The 18,971-nt window shown below is 35.9% G+C and overlaps 1 protein-coding gene across 2 annotated transcripts in view; it reads left to right on the top strand.

Annotated features, from left to right (window-relative positions):
* The window catches only part of LOC136033187 (nuclear pore complex protein Nup160 homolog), a 56,458-nt gene that overhangs the window by 17,097 nt on the left and 20,390 nt on the right, over positions 1-18,971 (top strand). The window contains exons 2-3 of one of the 2 annotated variants that reach the window (XM_065713891.1): positions 7,067-7,367; positions 15,229-15,419. In XM_065713891.1, coding sequence (XP_065569963.1) covers positions 7,067-7,367; positions 15,229-15,419 — 492 coding nt within the window. Of the gene's footprint in view, positions 1-7,066; positions 7,368-15,228; positions 15,420-18,971 lie in introns of those variants that run through there. The other variant, XM_065713890.1, reaches the window with a different exon arrangement.

Raw genomic sequence — 18,971 nt, 5'->3', positions numbered from 1 at the left:
AAAAAAAGGATTGGTCACGATTCGGGAAAGTCCGTTTTTCCCTCCCAGCCTCTTAACATTCTTCATAAATCGTCTACTGACTGAAGATTAAAAGAGATTAAAGATACTTTTGAAGTTTTCATGGGGGGTATATAGTAAAACTATTTAAAAGTAGACTGACTGTTTAATTATTAATTAATTTATTAATTATTCGTATAATGATATTAATTCCTGGTTTTGTTTTTCATTGTTATCAAACAGTTCGTGGTAACGAACTGTAGTAAGGAGCGACCCGGCTTAATAGTAACCAAAACTCTAAAAAATGGAATTTTGATATCAGTAGTTACATCAAAAGAATCGTATTTTAATGCTTATTTCAAATATTGAAGTTTCATCAAGTTTAGTCTTACCCATCAAAAGTTACGAGCCTGAGAAAATCTGCCTTATTTTAGAAAACAGGGGGAAACACCCCATAAAAGTCATAGAATCTTAACGAAAATTACACCATTAGATTCAGCGTATCAGAGAACCCTACTGTAGAGGTTTCAAGCTCCCATCTACAAAAATGTGGAATTTTGTATTTTGTTAAGAATACATTTAGCCAAACTGGAGAAAATATTGGAATTGAAACTGCTTCCATTGACTTCAGGAAAGAGTTTACTGAAGCTGATTTAAAAGGACTTACCGAGCTTGTGAAAGTTTTCGAAGCCTTAGAAAAAGAAGAGCCCGTTGAGCAAAAAAGAGCACCCGTTGATGAAATCGTCAAGGAAAAAGAAATCCTGAATGACCAACGGTCTTCGTCAGAAAATGTTGTTCAAGATCAATATGCACCCTCTAATACATTGACTTCATTGATCGATGAGCGAATCAAAATAAAAGTAAAAAGTCGCAAATGTTCATGAGACATTCAAAATGCTTAGTCCTGTTCCTTCTAGCTTGGCAAAAAGTAAAGGGTGATTAAAAAGAACACCAGCTTTGAATCCGTAATACATATTTCTGTTTTTAAGAACCCAACAAAACACACTCGTTTCTTCCGATGCAGTTGAGACTATACGTGAAACACAATATCGGACATATGACTCCCCATATGAGCCCCACAAGCACTAGTTCTGTCCATGAAATTAATGATCACTTGCTCACACATTTCCCCGTCAACTTTGTTGTGAATACGTTCAAGTTCTTGTTTGAGTTTCAATAGATACATGTTTCTTTTTTTTGTAAACTCGTGATTTAGTGTACTCTAATAGGACAAATTCACAGGTGTCAAGATTGCGGTGGATAGGCTGGTCTCCTCGTAACGGTATTAGTCTTTCTGGGAAATTTTCACATTGTGGAGCGTTTGTGTCTCCTGGAGTGTAGCAAGTTGTCAGTTTTTTTTTTTTTTTTTTTGTTAGCCAGACATTTTCAGTGTTCAGTTGATCCAACTGGGGTCAAAGAAAATTATTGAGCATCTTAAGATAACGAAATCCTTTCAACGTGATGAACCCTTACTTAGTCATCTTCGAAAAAATGGACCAATTAAACACCTACTCCACCTTAATCTCCAAAACGTGACTCGGGCTTTTGATTTATTGTGTGGACTCTGATTTTTGTCAAATATCTTGACTAGCCTACGAACACTTTTGGCTTGATCAGTTTCCACGAAAGTTTCACCATTTTTGTAGGGATTTTTAACGATCAACACTCGCTGTTCTGTACAATATCTTTCCAAGATTATAACTATAGACCACAAAGATCAAACTGGAGAACCAAAGCACAACATCAAAAAAATGCAACATCAAAAAATTACAAAAATTACACTTACTTTTATGTGTAATAAAACAACTTGTAAAAACCAACAAATAAAAATAGGTGGCTTTTCAAATCCTGGGTTCCTTTTGAAACACCCCTTATTTTTTTAACTAATTCAATGAACAGTAAAAACCAAAAATGGGTAGCTTTTTATGGGGCTGTGACAGCCATCGTGGAATTGGTTGTGGCTTTCGGTGATGGCGAAAGAGCACTCAAAAAGGACCGACACACAGATGATATGAAGTTTATTGTAGGCAGGTTAGCTTAAAAATAAATTGGATTTTAAATTCAGAAACAGTCAATTGCTCTGACTACTAATGTTCATTGCAGAACCAAGCCACCTGAGACTACCACAGCTGCGGACGCTTCTCCACTGAGTCTCCTCAAAGGTTTCCCTTTTCCCCCCTCGGGAAGTTTCAGTTCATTTTAAATATTTCATTATATCCTTTTTTCATCCCATTAAAGGAGAATTTACTTTTCGTTAGGCACCAGATGCATCGTCAAGAAGAAACAAAATTGCATAATTTTTATCGAAATGAAATCAAAATGACATCCTTCAGCCGTAAAACTTGTCTTATTCCAGGGCTGTTCAACATCGATTGGAGGGCAATCAGCCCTCCTCTTTAGCGCATAATTTTTCAATCGCTACGAATCAAAATTTAAGATAGGTATTTTGTCCAGCATAGCCACACAGTCCTGTAATTGTATCTGTAGAGGAGGTATAAAACTAATTAAGTACTACTATTTGTGTCCAGATTTTTAAAAGGCTCTGTGTTGTTAAAAATTGGTGAAAAAAGTTTCTCCAGTATGCAAAAAGCAGGCCAAATTATAAGTTCTTAAATGAAAACCGAAAGATTTACGCTATCATTTTCTTTATCCCTGAAAAGACTATGTCAATATAAAGCGAAATGAAATTAATTAAAAAAAAAAACTTTTCCCACAAAATAAGATTTCAAGGAAAAATAAAAACTCCATTCAACCAAAAATAAGAGAAAACTAAGGCAAATAATCTACCAAGCCTAAAACTACAACAAGTCAGCATCGATGAATAAATGAAACCCAAAACGAACAGAATTACAATAAATAACCGAGTTCAACTCAAAACGAGCAGAAACTAACATAAGTAGCTCTCAAAACCGTTATTCCTTCCCAAGACATAATTTTCACTTAACTAAATAATTTGGCCTTACAGTATTGGAAGGCACAGTATTGGCTTTAAAGTAAGGAAGGCAGAGCTAAAGAGCTGAAAGAAGCAGAAGAGCTTTAGCTCTGCAGAGCAGAGCTAAAAGAAGGCAGAGTTAAAAAGATATTTCGATAAAGATTCCCGCTAACCCGCCCTCAATAAAGTTTAGTTTCACCTTTTCCACGGAGATTTGCGGAAGAAACGAAAATGCCAAGTTGCCAAGTTTTCCTTTGTCTTTTTGTTTTCATTCATTGACTGAATGTTGTCCTTGTTTTGTTGTTTTCTAGTTTTACAATCGTATGTGTTTGTCTATCTAAAGGGGACTACTGCATCGAACCATACGTTGATTCCTTCACGTGAAATTTTGTTGAATTGATAAAAGCTAGTGCAAAGAGGGCATAGCTACAGTATATGGCCTTCCCAAGACCAGAACATAATTTGCACTTAACTAAATAAAAATTAAATGTTTTCACTTTTATAACTTTAATAAGTTAATATCTGTCTCACAACTACCGTTTCTTCACGAACGTCGTTTGGCTTTAATCTGTAAATCTAGCCAATTTCTTCTTAGCACTGAAAAACATAGAGATACTACCACCAGTAATGAGGAATAAAATGAATACAAGGTCAGCTAGCAAAGTAAGACTGGAATTGCCTACTACAAGAACAAACCGTTTTGCCAATTCGTTCGTTTCTTTTTACATGTCAGCGTTTAATAAGCTATAATCTCGTGTTTTTTTCTTTTCCTTGTTTTCGTTGTAAGTACTAGCGGAATTTAGTTGGAATTTTATTCTAAGCTGCGATTGCTTGTATAAATAAAGCTTGAGAGCAAAGAGCGAATGTTTGCTAGGGACCAGAACCTTCGTATAATTCAAACAACAAAATCAAGTTTGATCTGATGCAGTAAATACATACATAAGCAATAACCATTCTCTTCGAAATTCAAGGAAAACTAAACAAAAACTATAAAAATATTTAACAATAAAACTTCTCAACGAGAATCAAATGTAAACCAGAATTGAAACAACATTAGCATTATTACTTCAAGGAAGCTCTACTAAGACTGACTACAGAATTATTAGTATTATGCAATCGCTAGATTACTCAAAATTTGTTTACTTTTTAAAATTTATCTTACTTTTGTTTTGAATGTTTTTTCCGCTTTTTAGAATGCTCTATGTGGGAAACTTCTTAGACCCTCTGCTACCTAGCAACTGTAAGGTCAGTTATATACCTATCAACTCTTCTACGTTTGTCCTGGTGCTGAAATTACCGTATTCTGCTTGTTTTTTTTTTTTTACTATTAGTAACGGACGAAGAAAAATTACAATTTCAAAAAGTAAAATGTATCTTTAACCTTGGAATGTTTTTTTCTTGGAATGAGTGTTTAGAAATTCAGGGAAATTTTGGCTTAGTGACATTTGACCATAATCATTTTATAAATGGTTTTATCTTCCATTCTAGATTCCTCCATTCATATGCTCCTTCTTCACCTGAATCTGTTCAAAGTATTCCACTTAACTCCCTCCTATGAAATTCTAGTTTTCTCTTGATCATATCTCTTTGAATTCTTCTTACCCTATTCGAGGAAGCCCTAGATTTCCCTCGGTCCTTTAGAAGAACAAAAAGAAAGATTTTGGTTATTTACCATTCTTCATTCGTAAAACTTGACTTATTCGTCTTAACCCTTACTTCAAAATAGGCCTAAAAAGTGGAATAGAACATTTTTCGTGTGGTTTCTTGTTTGATTTAAAGTTATTCAAACGAGTTCCTCAAACCACCTTTAGACAATTCCTCTGAAAAGCATTTTGCATATCTTCCTCAGTCTTTCAAAGCATCCACGTTTCAAGGATATACTGCATTTTTATCATTATTTTGACTTTCAGTATCCTAGTAGTAGTTTGAGGACTTATCTTCCAAATTTTTTCCCCAAAAAAGTTCATTCTTGGCTATTCTACTTTTTACCTGTTTACTGTAGCCATCATCCTTGCTAAAATGCTACGTAGATAAGTGAAGCTGTCCAGATTTTCGTTTAGGATGTATACTTGAGGCAAAACTTTATTTAAAAGAATTCATTTTACATAGTTTTCATATGTACATTCATCACACATACATGATACATACCGTAGATAAATACATCAATCGATAAATCATAGAACTTTCATGCATATGTAGCCCATACATACAAATATATATACATATATATATATATATATATATATATATATATATATATATATATATATATATATATAGATATATATATATATATATTAATGTTAGTTTGATATGGGTATTATATATGCACCCCCACAATTGCTGCCATACATACATAATTCGTACAATGCATACTAGTATGTATTTATGATGTGTATATAATACACACACAAACATATTATGCTTCGTGTGTGATACACACAAGTCACACATGCATGCACATACATGATACAAACATACATGCATGATTATTTGTTGTACATGCACAATACATGCATCGAATCTAAACGGTATTGGGTCGCAACTAATAAAGGAAAGTATGGTATGGGGAGGCGTCCTCAATGTTTGACATCAAAGTTGACACTCTTGCTTCGACGACATGGTTTTGAAAAACAGTTAGTGCTGTACACTTGTGAAGTTTGAAAGTATATCTTGAATAGTCTCGTCTAAAATTTGAGTATTTTTCATTCTTTCGACGGAAACAAACTTTTTAAATACCAATATCAGACTTTTCTTTTTGTTCAATGCTGATGTAGCCTAGTAATGCCCCATTGACAATGAGACGCTAATATCGAGATTTAGCTAGCCCTAATTTGAGCCACTCATGTTTCTCATGGAATTTACTGATTGGCTGAAAAACTATGAAAAACCCTGATTGGCTTGGTGTAAGTAAAATCTCAGTGTGAATAGGTTTAATAATAAGTAATTAGTAATTCCATAATTACGTAGTTCCATGCATGTTAAGCAACAACAGGTGAATGAAGTTTAATATTAGCTTTAAAAACTAAGAACCTGAGAAAATTTTATCAATTAAAAAAAGACAGAAAAACCACCCAAAATCATCAATTGATCTCGGTGAAAATCAATATATCAGATTCAGCATATCAGAGAACCCTAGTGTAAAGATTTCAAGCTCTTATATATAAGTTGAGGGATTTTGCTTTTATTTTCCAAAAGAAAGATCATGGATGTGTGTTTTATGTTTTTTATGTTTTTCCCAGGGATGACTGCATTTAACCAATGTGCCTAGAATATCGGGAGAGGACTCATTACATCGGAAATCAAATTTTCTAGTGTTTAGAGTGACCAAAAAGGTTGAAGGGTAGCTAGCCCCCCTTCCACGTCCTTTCTTCTCCGAAGTTGTTCGGTAAAAATATTGGTATAGCCATTTTATCTAGCATAGTTGAAAGGTTGAGTAACTATGCCTTTGGGGATAGTATGACAACTTCCCCACCCCTACAGTCCTTCTAGAAACGGCTTTAAGTTACAAAACTTACCCATTGTTTAATATTTTTCAACTATGATTGTATTGTCCGGAGGGATTCTTACGGGGAAGTTTTCTTTGAGGGGAGAGAATTCATGAATGTTTCTTTAATCGTTGTTTGTCTGAAAAACGATTAGGAATAAACAAAAACAAGTTACTTTGACTGAAAGTAAAGAACAATGAAAAGAAATAATTCCGCATATGAAGTGGTTGCTCTCCTGCTCAATACCTTGCTTTTTACGCTAAAGTTTGACTGTTTTTGTCCCAACTCCATAGGGACAACTCCTGAAACTCAAGGGCCGTTTAATTTGAATTAGGAAGACTTTCTAAAAGTGCCAAAAAACGTTCCTGTGACGAGCACGGTATTGAGGAAGAGGGTAACGCCTTCATATACGGAAGAATTTCTGTTTGCTTTGAGTTTTAATGTTGCTCCTTTCAGTTAAAAAAAAACAACTTTTTTTATTATTGAAAGAGTAATGGTTGTTTAAGAAACAGGCGACATAAATATATAAGATTATGGATAAAATCTTGGTCAGGTATTCTTTTAAGCTGTTTTTATTTAACCACCTAAAAAACTTGAGACTTTTCAAAGAGTTAAAAAAAACTTTTTACCATTAAAGATTTCTTTTCAGTCAACATTGTGGTGCAAGTTATTTTGGTCATGTTTGGCCTTGGGACAGAACGTCGAAGCCTACTCTGCCCTCGAGTTGAATCCCGATAAATCTCAAACAAGTGACCTTCTACGCTCATTTCTATTTGACCTACTGGAACGAGGCAATGCCAAAGAGCTGCTAAACTACTCTTACAGTGGAATGGAGAGCTGCATATTTGAGTATATGCTTTCACGTGCTAGATCATTACCTATTGCCGAAGCGAAGGACTATTATAACTTTCTTTACTCTTTGAATATTACGAAGAATAACCCTAAACAAGGTAAGCTTGAGCTTAAGATCCGCGATGGGACTTGAGAACTAACCCCTTACCTCCCCCACCCGTCCACACACAACCACGTTGGGCTTGAAGAAAGACCTAATGCAAGCCTGTTTTCACGTTGTTCTTGTGATTCCTCAGCACGCTTTCTTTTGTTACTTTCTCTTTTAGCCGCAAGCCTATTGGCATTAACTCTTTGAGCAGCTTCCTCGGCTGTTTCTTCTGCCATTGTAGGATTTATACTAAAATTTATCTTTGTATCGCCCCCGTATATACTTATAATGACTTCATATACAAAGCCTTATATGCTTATAATGATGTCATATGCGTACAAACATACAACTTATTTTTATATATATAGATAATCAAACTCGGTAATTTTTGCTACTACATTATCGACGCTGACAGACAGCTCTTCCTCTTCCCATTTAATATGCCATCAGCGGTCCAGTGTACATTGCCCTGGAACACGTATTTTGGCAGAAACGTTCTCAAAATGCCTTTGAAGCCAACTTGAGACTTCGAAACCAACTTTGAAATCAACTTGTAATTTCTAAAATCATCTAATTTATCTAATAGTACAATAGTATTTATCCTATAAATATCTTATATATATATATATATACATATATATATATATATATATATATATATATATATATATATATATATATATATATATATATATATATATATATATATAATAGTATTTATAATATAATTTAATATAATAGTATAATATAATATAATAGTATAATAGTAATATAAAAGTATTTATAATATATATAATAGTATATTAGTATTAGTCTTATAAATATCTTATAAGTATAATTGTCTAATAGTATTTATCTAACTAACTAATGGTAGTGTAATCCAACATTACACTACTAATAACTGATTTTTATATATGTACTAGAATAAATTAATTTAAAGTTAGATTTTTTAAAAGTTAGCGTTACAAAGGTGCAGCGAAGTTTTGTGTTCAAGAGAAATCAGACTTGTCTACCCGTGAAAAAATCCAATGTCGCTTATGTTTCTACTTGTTTAAATGTTCTCCGGAGCACTTGCATCTTGGTCCGGCTTTGTCTGACGGTTGAGATAGGGAATGATTGTACTGTCTAAATTGGCATTCATTGACCAAGGTTAACAAAACGGGGTATAGGTAATATCTCAAGATCGGTTCGGGAAATCGAGTTGAAATTTTTGGGAGGTTCTGTGAAGTCAAATAAACATTAATTGTTGACTTGGGGAAGGGGGCAAAGCTAAATCTAAAAACACTAAGCGTGTTAAGCCTGTAAGAATAACATATTTGCAATATCTTGGGAACAGCTTTAGAAATCTAGCTCCCAATTTCTGGTAGTGGGGTTGGGGAGGGGGCTTCAAATTTTGTGTTGGGGAAGGAGTGGCTAAATTTATGGTCTCCAAAACATCTGATCGCCTTTGCACTAGAACTTTCATTGCGAATTACAATTTTGTCTCGTCTAAATAGCGACTTAAATCCAAAGACATTATGGGGTACGAATCAATGAAAATAGCGTATCAGCAATATCTCTGACATGGCTTGAGATATCAAGTTTAAGCCTTCAGGGAATTTTATAAGGACGAAGTGAGCCTAAAATTTTTACTTATTGAGAATGAACAGGGGCGGGGGGATTTTTTTTTCGACCTAGCTTTTATGCTTTATAACCCTCTCTAAGACCTATTATCTATTCATGGTAAACTAGCAAGGTAGTAAACCAAGACAAACTGTATGTTGCCGGGTGATCAAAATATCGTATCTGCAGTATCCTCAGAATGGCTTTGGGGATCGAGCTGAAAATTTCAGAAGGGGGAAGGGGTGGAGAGGGAAAGGATTTAAAGTTCTGGTGTCCAATCTATTTAAAATTTAGCTCTATGAGTCCCTATTGGACTAGAATCTGTTTGCGGTGAAGTAGTAATGTAGAACGAAACAAAAGAAACCATGTTAACCATTTTATTAACGTGTCGTATCTGTAATATCTCCTGAACAGTTTGGGAACTGAGTTTCAATGGGATTTGTAGGACCAAGTAAACCTTGAATCTTGGATAGAGGTAAATATAAAGAAACTATGTTTTCTTGCTATCAAACCGGTAAATCTGGGAAATTATGGTAATAACAGGTGAGAATTGAGCTGAAACTTTTTGAGTATTGGGGGGGGGGAGGAGGAGGCAAAAGTCTTCATGTTTTGTATTTGTAGATATGTATTGTCAAAAAATGTATGCCTCCTTTTTACCTAAAACATTTGAACAATTTGGCTAAATTGAACTTTGAATCTGTTTACGTGAAGTAGTTAGGTGAATCAAGATGACTCTTATAGACAGAAATAAACATAAAAACCCGATATTTTTATTCACCTAGTTACTTCACTGTGAGCGGTTTTGATTGTTCTGGGCTAAAATGCTAAACAATTTGAGATACACAAAAAAAAGTCAAATATCTCATCTCTGCAATAAGCTTTGAAATGACATTAGCAAGTTTCTTCGCCAGGTAGGTTGGTGTAATGAAAATAGATTCAAAACTAAAGTTGGATGCATTAGTCTGTGACCTCCCAAAATTGGCCCAAAATTGTGTTCGCCATAGGGATACAACTTACACTGCTAGGTAGACCTGAATGAAAGCAGAATATTTTGAATATTGGTTGCATCTACAGGTTATACCTGTGTCAACAAGTTTGTTTTTCTCAAACTGTCTTAGACTAACATGATATGCTGCTAAAAAGAAGTGAACCTAAAAAACAACGAAGGGCATTTAAAAAAATGCTCTATCGATTTATGACGCCCAAAGTAGGCCCAAATATGCTCCATCCTCCATCAAATAACGTAGTGAGCAAGTATGCTGGGACATACAAACTTAAGAGAAAAAAAAATACTTTGAAGAAACGTGGGTGGCATTAATTCATGAAATGGTCCAAAAATAGATCAAACGGCTTTTTTCTCCAATCTATATGAAGTTTTCAGAGTAACTAGAACGTTCAGATTAACCTTAGCGAGAACAATGAATTTTGGAAGAAGAACGTGGTTTATCGGTTCTTAGTTTGAAAAATTGGATTTTTTTTGCGCCAATCTGATTTAAGTTTTCAGGCCTTGGGAACACCTCAATTAAAACTTTAGAACGAAGAGAGTCCCAATTGAGGCAAAAATTAAGGAAGCAAATCAGGTTGGACTGATTTTTGACGTCCTTTTATTGTTATTATTACTATATTATTATTACAGACAAGTATACTTTTTAATAAATTACAGAGACTTGTAATTTTAAAGGAAAAAAATCCATAACAAAGAAGACCATTAAAAGATTATTTAAATGAAATGATGGATTAAAATATGCGTTTATCCAAAGGGATCCACAGGATGAAGGTTAGGATGGCTTCAGAACCGTAGAAAGACGAAAATCACGCAGATTTTCATTTGGTATGATAGTAAGGCCTTTCCATCTACCTCCGTGATACCCAACTTGGGGTCCAGGCCCCACCGATGAGGCATGGCAATATTTAGGTGGGTTATGGGCATAACGTGCATTTTTTGGTTGATTTTACTTTAGAGCCTTAATTTAAAAAAACAAACAAAAAACATCTAGATAAATGAGGTCACACTCGTGTGCATATAAAGAGCCAGAATATACATAATAGTATAGCAATGACGCCATACATTGCGTAAAAGGTGTTGTTGTATTTAGATAATATTTTTCACAAGTATAAAGTATGCCTACAGGAAGATTGAAAAAAGATACCAAGCTAATGGTCTTTTAAGCTTCCTTCAGGTGTATGCAGGTAAAATTTTGACTTGCAAAATTTAAATGTTATGGGGAGGGCATCATGGTCTTAGAAATGCCTTGTTATGGCACTGCCCAAAATTGGATGGGACGCTCTGATCTATCCAAAATATGCTAGTAAAATAATTATCACAAATTTATTACACAAAGCTATTGTTGATCGAAAGCTTCGATTGAATTATCAAATTTTGTCTAACATTTAAATTACCGTCCAATATTTTGATTCTTTAGCAGAAAATCTGAGAACTTTTCAAATATTCTTGATATTAACCAACGATAAAACCATGTTTACTAAAAGTGAATAAATTCAAATTAAAAGATCGTTTTTAAAAGAGAAGTTTATCAAAGAAAAGTAAAGAGCCATATTAAATCACAGGAGGAGTAAACACAAGCAGACGAAACTAGCAAAATTAAAGGACTGTAATAATTCAAGCTTGAAACAAATAGTTATTACCATCAATGAATAAATGAAACGCAAAATGAACATAAATTTAAAATTAACAATCACATCTTCCGTAAAGATAACAGTTACAGCTATAGATGAATTAACACTTCCTAAAACTAGCAGTTAAAACTAGAAGTTAAAATGAATAATCAAGTCAAACTCAAAACGACCAGAAATTACCACATATAGGAGTCATGCTTCCGCCCCTAAATCTCTTAAGGGCTTAACGTCATTTACCTTTATTGAAACTTGACTTTGACTTACTTTGACTTATGTCACCTGCCGGAAGTGGCTCAATATAGATAGTGATGTCAGCCTCCTCCAACTCGTGCGATCAGCAGCTAACGCTGGTGCATCGTGGACATCGATGTTTACCAACTTCAAGTATTTTGAAAGACTATCGGGCCATCGATGTCTCGGTCTGCCGCGGGATCGTTTCCAGCAGGCTTTTGCGGGGTTAAAGCCCAGCACGATTTTTTCAAGTAGGTGTGATGGTATTCTAAGGCGATGACCGTAGACCGTACCATCGTACTGTGCGCTCCGCAATTTGGATGGAAAACAGTGCAACTTCTGTAGCAACTTCTCGTTGTTGACTAAGTTGAGCCATCTCAGGTCTTCTATCCTCTTTAGGTTTTACGTCTACGGTCTTGAGAGCTGTGATTGTGCCCGGATTGGTTTCTGTTCCATAAAGAATTACAGACCCGACCAGGGCGTTGAAGATTGAAAACCAAATACATTTTAAATAATCTGTTTTATAATTGTAACACAGGAAAATCTAGAATTTCTGAAATTTTTAGGCTTTTTTATAACCTTCTATCCAACAATTAGTTCACTTCTATTAGTTCTTTTCAGTCATTTTGATCATTATGGTAATCTATTTTTTTCTTATTTTTGCTGATTTCTTCAAAAATAAAGTCATACTGTCCAAAATACATATCGTTTTCATTAGAATACAAACGACATCCAAACTGTTTAAAGAATTTGAGAGGGATGATGAGTTTTATCACTTTTTTTTCCAAATCGTGATTAGTCTTGTGCCATAATTTTTTATTGTTGTGTTGCTGTCGGTTGTTGGACAAATAAATGACACATAGTTTGAAATACAAATCAAAACGACTAAACTTTTATGGTTAGATCATGCATATCAACTTCAGATCCTTTATATCAGCTTCCTTATATCAGTTTCAGGTTATCATTGATCATTATATCCGCTTCAGATTTTGTCACCTTCAGGGATCTTTATCTACTTATGATTATTTTTTTATGCTTACCGTAACTTTCACTTTTAGCCTTTTGTGATTATTGTATTTATACATCACATCTCCCATTGTTTATAGCAGGAGTTCTTAGAATTCTAGGAGAATGGGCTGGAAAAAGTGTCAAACAGATTGGGCAACTTCAGTACATAAAATGTTTCCAATCTAACAGTTGTGGAAGAGTTGGGCCTGATTGCGTATGGTCTGATTGTAGGCCAGGTAAATGAAATAGATAATAAATTCTCCAAGTTCTAAATCAGTAAATTATCTGTGTTGATTCAATGTGAATTTTTCTGCGCCGCTTGGATTTGCAACTTGTGCCCTCAAATTAAGCCAAAGCAATCGATTAGTTTAATCAGCTTCTCTCATATGTTGGTTCTCAAGATGTATCAACTTGTTGTTTTTTTTCAAAATGTCCTCTCTTCTCACTCACACTGCTAGTTAGGAAATAGAGCTTATACTTTCAAAATCAGTTCTGTTGTATCTTCTATGCATCAAAAACAAAAACCATTTTTGTGTGCAATCAACTATTTCTTAATATTAATTACTAAAATACGATTATGTTCTCCTTTGAAATTTATATTGGACATAGAACCTCTTGAAATACTGTAGCCAATATTCTTGCCATAATCTCCAATCGTTGAACATTTTTATAAGATCTGGTGTTCTGCTCCTTTTCTAAAGGATTTAAAAACGGTATATTTATACGTTACTAACAACTTGCTTTGACATGGTTCACACCTCCAATCCTTGAATTGAAAAACCCGACTTTTCGACCTTATAATTTTACATTGCTATCTAATTTTTTTATAATTTTCCTACTCTAGTATATATTATTTATTTTTGCTTTTAACTTTTTATCTAAAAAATAGGAGTATTATTGCAATATATTATATATTTTATTATTATTGCTCTGCTTGCATAAATGTACACATCTATATATATAAAAATAAGTTGTCTGTCTGTGGATCAGGTGACGTCATGTTTCTGTGTCGGCTGACGTCATGAAATTAGTTGTCGTCATTTTTGCTATGACGGTGACGTCATTAATGGTATTTAAGACATTTGTTCACGGAAAAATGTTTAATTGTAAAATGACTGAAGAACCTACAATGGCAACAGCCGAGGAAGTTGCTCAAAGAGTTTATGCCAAAAAACTTGCTGCTGATAGAGAAAGTAAGAAAAGAAAGCGTTCCGAGGAATCACAAGAACAGCAAGAAAACAGGCTTGCGGCTAAAGAACGCAAAACCGTGCAGTTAGATGAAAATCCACCTGGACAGCGAGAGTCAAAACATATCAAAACTAAAAATGATAGCGATGATGATTGGGTTTGGGATTTTGACTTGGATAAGGTCATCAATGCCTACCAGATTTAAGTTAAAAAAACAAAGGTTCGTCGATATGTACTTCATAGTGACGCTGAAAAATAAAGAAGAAAAAGAAAACTGAAAAAAGAAAAAATGTAAAAAACTAAAAAAAACTAAAAAAAAAACACTCAAAGAGAAATTACAGACCGGGACACAAATGACGACCGAGACAGAGGGAATATAAGTGACGACCGGGAACCTCAAAGAGAAATTACAGACTGGGACACCCGGACACAAATCACGACCGGGACACAGGGAATATAAATGACAACCGGGACACAGGGACACAACTACAACGGGGACGCCGGGGGCACAGGCGGGATATATAAATGACGACCGGGACACAGGGATTGTTCGAATAGAAATTACAGACCGGGACACCGGGGCACAAATGACGACCGGGACACCGGGACACAGGGAATATAAATGACGACCGGGACACTCAAAGAGAAATTACAAACTGGGACACCGGGACACAAATGACGACCGGGACACAGGGAATATAAATGACGACCGGGACACAGGGACACATCATTAGAATAATGAGGTATAGATCTGAATACGGATTGTTTTTCCCATGGACAATTATATGTTGCATGTTCAAGGGTCAGTAAACCTGACAATCTATTTATATGCACAGACAATGGGACAGCGACGAATGTTGTATATTCGCATGTTTTACGTAGTTAAAAACATATATTTATATTTATCTCTATTCACAGGTGGGACACAGGGACACAACTACAATGGCGCGTAACTAATATGGCGCGTAACGACTTACGCGCGCGGGGGGGCTTGGGGGGGCGCGAAGCGCCCCACCAACTAGGTGTTGGGGTGGCGCGAAGCGCCACCCCAACAGCTAGTTATTTATAAAAGTGTTCATTTTTATTAATTCTTATATTTCTAAAATATATTTATCTTCTTTTTTTCTATGTTTTATGTCTTTTATTACTAGTTCTTACATTTTCTTGTAGATATTTGCATATTAATAATTGTTATTTTCTTATAGCTTCTATTGTTATGTATGAGCAGGCTTATCGACTTAAAACAGAGACTGAAGCCAATAGTCGTAGCCTCAATCAAAGAGTGCAGTGTTTATTGTCCACGATGACTTGCTTGGGGTTGGTACATGCTTCAAATGCTTGGGTTGAAAAACCAGACATCAGAAAAGGCATATTAGGTCATGACAGGAATGTCGAGGTATAATCATTGCTTTCTTTTCTCTTGTGTTTGGTCCTTGTAATCTCGTAGTTTTTAACAAGTTTTGTAACACTTTTTGTTTTATTTTAGTTTTTCTTTAAGCATAATGCTTTTAACTTTTTTTCTGAGAAGGCCGTAGGGGAAGGGGGAGGGTGGTTCAAAACTATGAAGTTATTATACCGTTATATTTCAACTTTGGAAAAGAACCCTTAACACAAAGAAATATAACATTAACGAACTTTGCTATTATATCTGATATGTTTAATTTAATCGACCTGGTCTTTTAATTTTTTTTTATGGTTTACCCCCTCCCCCAACACTGTTCTCGAAAGAATTCCTGCGAAAATAAGTCTGGTGCAGTTTTCATCGCACAAAAAGTATATTATTGGCTATTGAATGTGTGTGTGTCGTCTAATCCTGATTAGTAAATAAGAACACGAATTGTCGTTTCTATCAAACTTTCTTCGAAAAGAAGCAGCAGAGATTTCAGAGCTGGAGTCTAAAGGCTCACGCCCCATCGTACATGCCCCCATCAACATGCAACAATTAAAGCAAACGGCTTTCACATGAACAAGTAAACTATCCAGAGAAAAGGGTGGGGTATCGAGGGGCTATTCACTCTCAGAAATATTGTACACTGGGTTGCGCATGCCAAGCGTGGTGGAACTGTTCGAACTGTACCAAGAGTGGTGGAATTGTGCCAAGTGTGGCGAAATCCTGCCAGGCGTTAGTAAACTATGTGAAGTATGGTGGATGTTTGCTAAACAAGGATGTGACGTCAACTATCACAGCCAGTTGGGAATGTACGTTACACACTTATTGAGTTAAATAATTAAAAATTAACGAGCCAGTTTAAAACTTGAAATGAACAAGAAAAAAGTCCTATAAAAATCCAAATTTTAAACGATCAGAAATTACTGTCAAAGAATAATTGAAATCGAAAATGAGCCGAAATTAAGATATTAATCACATCAAAACTAAAAGTAACGGTACTTATATATATGGATAATTACATTTTGTTGATCAGTCCAAAGTCGATAATAAATCCCGCCTTAGAATAGAACTGCTGAGGAAGAGAGCCATTGAATTCCTGCAATGCTTTCTCCCTCTCAAAATTCAAGGTTGAATCGTTTTCCTGGAGCTGAGAAAGTGCTCCAGATCTGGTTTCTGAAATTAGTCCCTTGTTTTTGGGATTAGGTTGATCTGTGGCAGAAAATGAGGCAGGTTAGTGACCTCTGTCTGAGGGATCGTTTGTCCTGAGCTAAAATATCTTGCGGTTTTGTCACTGATGACATATCGTATGGCTCAGAATCATGCAGTACCTCAGTCGGCGCTTTATGGAGCTCTGGTTTTGAGCTGAAACCACTATGATTTCTCTTATAATATCTGCCTGGCTTGAGCTCTACCTGGACGTTAATCGGAAGTACATTCTCTTTGAATCTCGTAAAATTTCTTCCCATCAGAATTTTTTGGGGTAATGGGGGGCAGATCCCTGTTTCAGTCAGTACTTCAAGGATTCTTCTTTTGTGATTCATAAGCTGTATCGTCAGAAGTCTAACGGAGCATTCTATTTTGCGGCCCTCCGTCGTAACGTATTTTAAAGTTTTCCTAGGGATGGTGGTAAACTCCCTTGACCCGGCTTTAATGAGTCGATCATTAAAGGTAGTATTTGCCCATCGCAGCGAGCCTTGATAACATATCCTTGCTTGGGGTTTGAGAGCTTTTCCACCAGATTAGTTGCATATACCCTTTCCCTTTTTGGCTCTTTGGTTTTTCGTTTACCTCCCCTGCATTCCTCTTTTGCATGTGACGTTGAGTTAGGATGGCAATAGTAAAGTTTTGATAGGCGCTTGTGTGATTTGCCTTCAAGACCAGGAATCTGGTGAGGTTTGGTGAGAGGTCCCATTATTCGAGCTACCTCCTTCTTCAACGGGCGGTTGAGACTTGTCCCAGCTATCAGCCTTTTTGATGCATTATTTCGGGGCTGTTGCACCTCTCTGCCCTAAGAAAACCCTAAGGTCTGGGATAGCATTTGTAATGAACTGCTCCACTACAACATTTTCAAGAACCTGATCTAAATGCCTGGCCAGGTTACGTTCTGCCGTTCTTTGTTCCTCCACCTTCTCAATACACAGCCATTTTTTTTGGCTGTGGTAGTCAGTTAGTCCCCGTATTCTGTATTTGGATTCACCTGAGCGCTTGTTAGCATGTCGAGATCGCCGGAGAAAAGTCTCGCTATTGACGCAGAATTTCTTGAGAATCGCTGTTGTGACCTCGTCGAAGTCGATAGGCCTGACAGTTGGTATGGCTGTTTAAGCCTGCAGAGCTTTCTCGGATAGGTTTGCTACAAGCCTGGCCACCTACGTGGCTTGAGGCAAATTGGAGGCAGTTGTAGTTCTTGTAAAAGCTTCCAAGTAGGCCTCCACGTCGTCACTTCCTGGAAGCTATTCTGGAGTCTGGAAGCTATTTTCTACAAGCTCTCGGTCTTGTTGCATCGCCTTCTTCGGATGATGTACTAGAGACAGCTGGTTTTCTTCGTTCAGCTTTCGCTCAGCCATTGAAGCTTCTCCTAATGCTTTCTTGTGGTTTTCCAACAAGGCTTTTGTCGACTTAGCCGCTAAATGCTGGAAGGCTTCTAGCAACAACTACAAGACTATTTGTTCCATCTTGAGCGTTTTCTCTAGATCTTCCCCTTCAGAACTATGCTTGGTTCTTGACCTTGTGTGGCAAGGGACGAAGTCAGTCCTTGGAGCTCCTGAAACCCTGGAATGCTTTTTCGTCTCCTTATCTTCCGCCAGCGCAAAGGGCTTAACTTATGGACGTGTAATCGGAAAGAACCCAGAATTAGAACTCGAAACCGTAAAACAAGGGCAAAAGAAAAAAAGCAAGAAAAAAAGAGAAAGTTCTGTTCGGAATTAAACCCGTAAACCAAAATCAGAAAAAAAAGGAAAACCTGGATTTTTGTTCAGGAGTAAACCCGTAAACAGAAATCCGAAAAAAAGAGTGGACTTCTTTTTAGAAGCAAGCCCGTAAACAGATATCAGGAACAAAAAGAAAAACAAGAAGAGGATTTCTATTCGAAAGTAAACCTGAAAACAGACATTAGAACAAAAACAAAAGTGAATTTCTTTTCGGAACTGAACCCGTAAACAAAAATCAGAAAAATAAAAAAATGAAATGGATGTCTGTTCGGAAGTAAATCCTTAAACAGGAAGGAGGAAAGAAAACAAGAAAGGGATTTCTGTTCGGAATTGAACCCGAAAACAGAAATTAGACACGAAAACAAGGAAGAGATTTCTAGTCGGAAATAGAAACAAACGAGTGAATTTTCTGCTCGGAACTAAACCCGGAAGCAGAGATATATGATAGTCTTTCTTTGTAAAAAGGATCCGGAAGAAAGAGGTCACTTTGGGAACGGATCCCTCCGCTGGTTACCAAATATAATGAACTGTTTAGTCAGAATTCAACTAACAAAATATTTACCACAGCCTATATAGAGACCAGTGGCGCCGAGTCATATCTTGCCCATAGAAGGATTTCGGCACACATCTT

This window comes from Artemia franciscana, chromosome 11, assembly GCF_032884065.1.
Source record: "Artemia franciscana chromosome 11, ASM3288406v1, whole genome shotgun sequence".
In the NCBI taxonomy this organism is placed as follows: Eukaryota; Metazoa; Arthropoda; class Branchiopoda; order Anostraca; family Artemiidae; genus Artemia; species Artemia franciscana.
The sequence above is the reverse complement of the archived record's forward strand: the minus strand, read 5'-3'. Positions and strand labels throughout refer to the sequence as shown.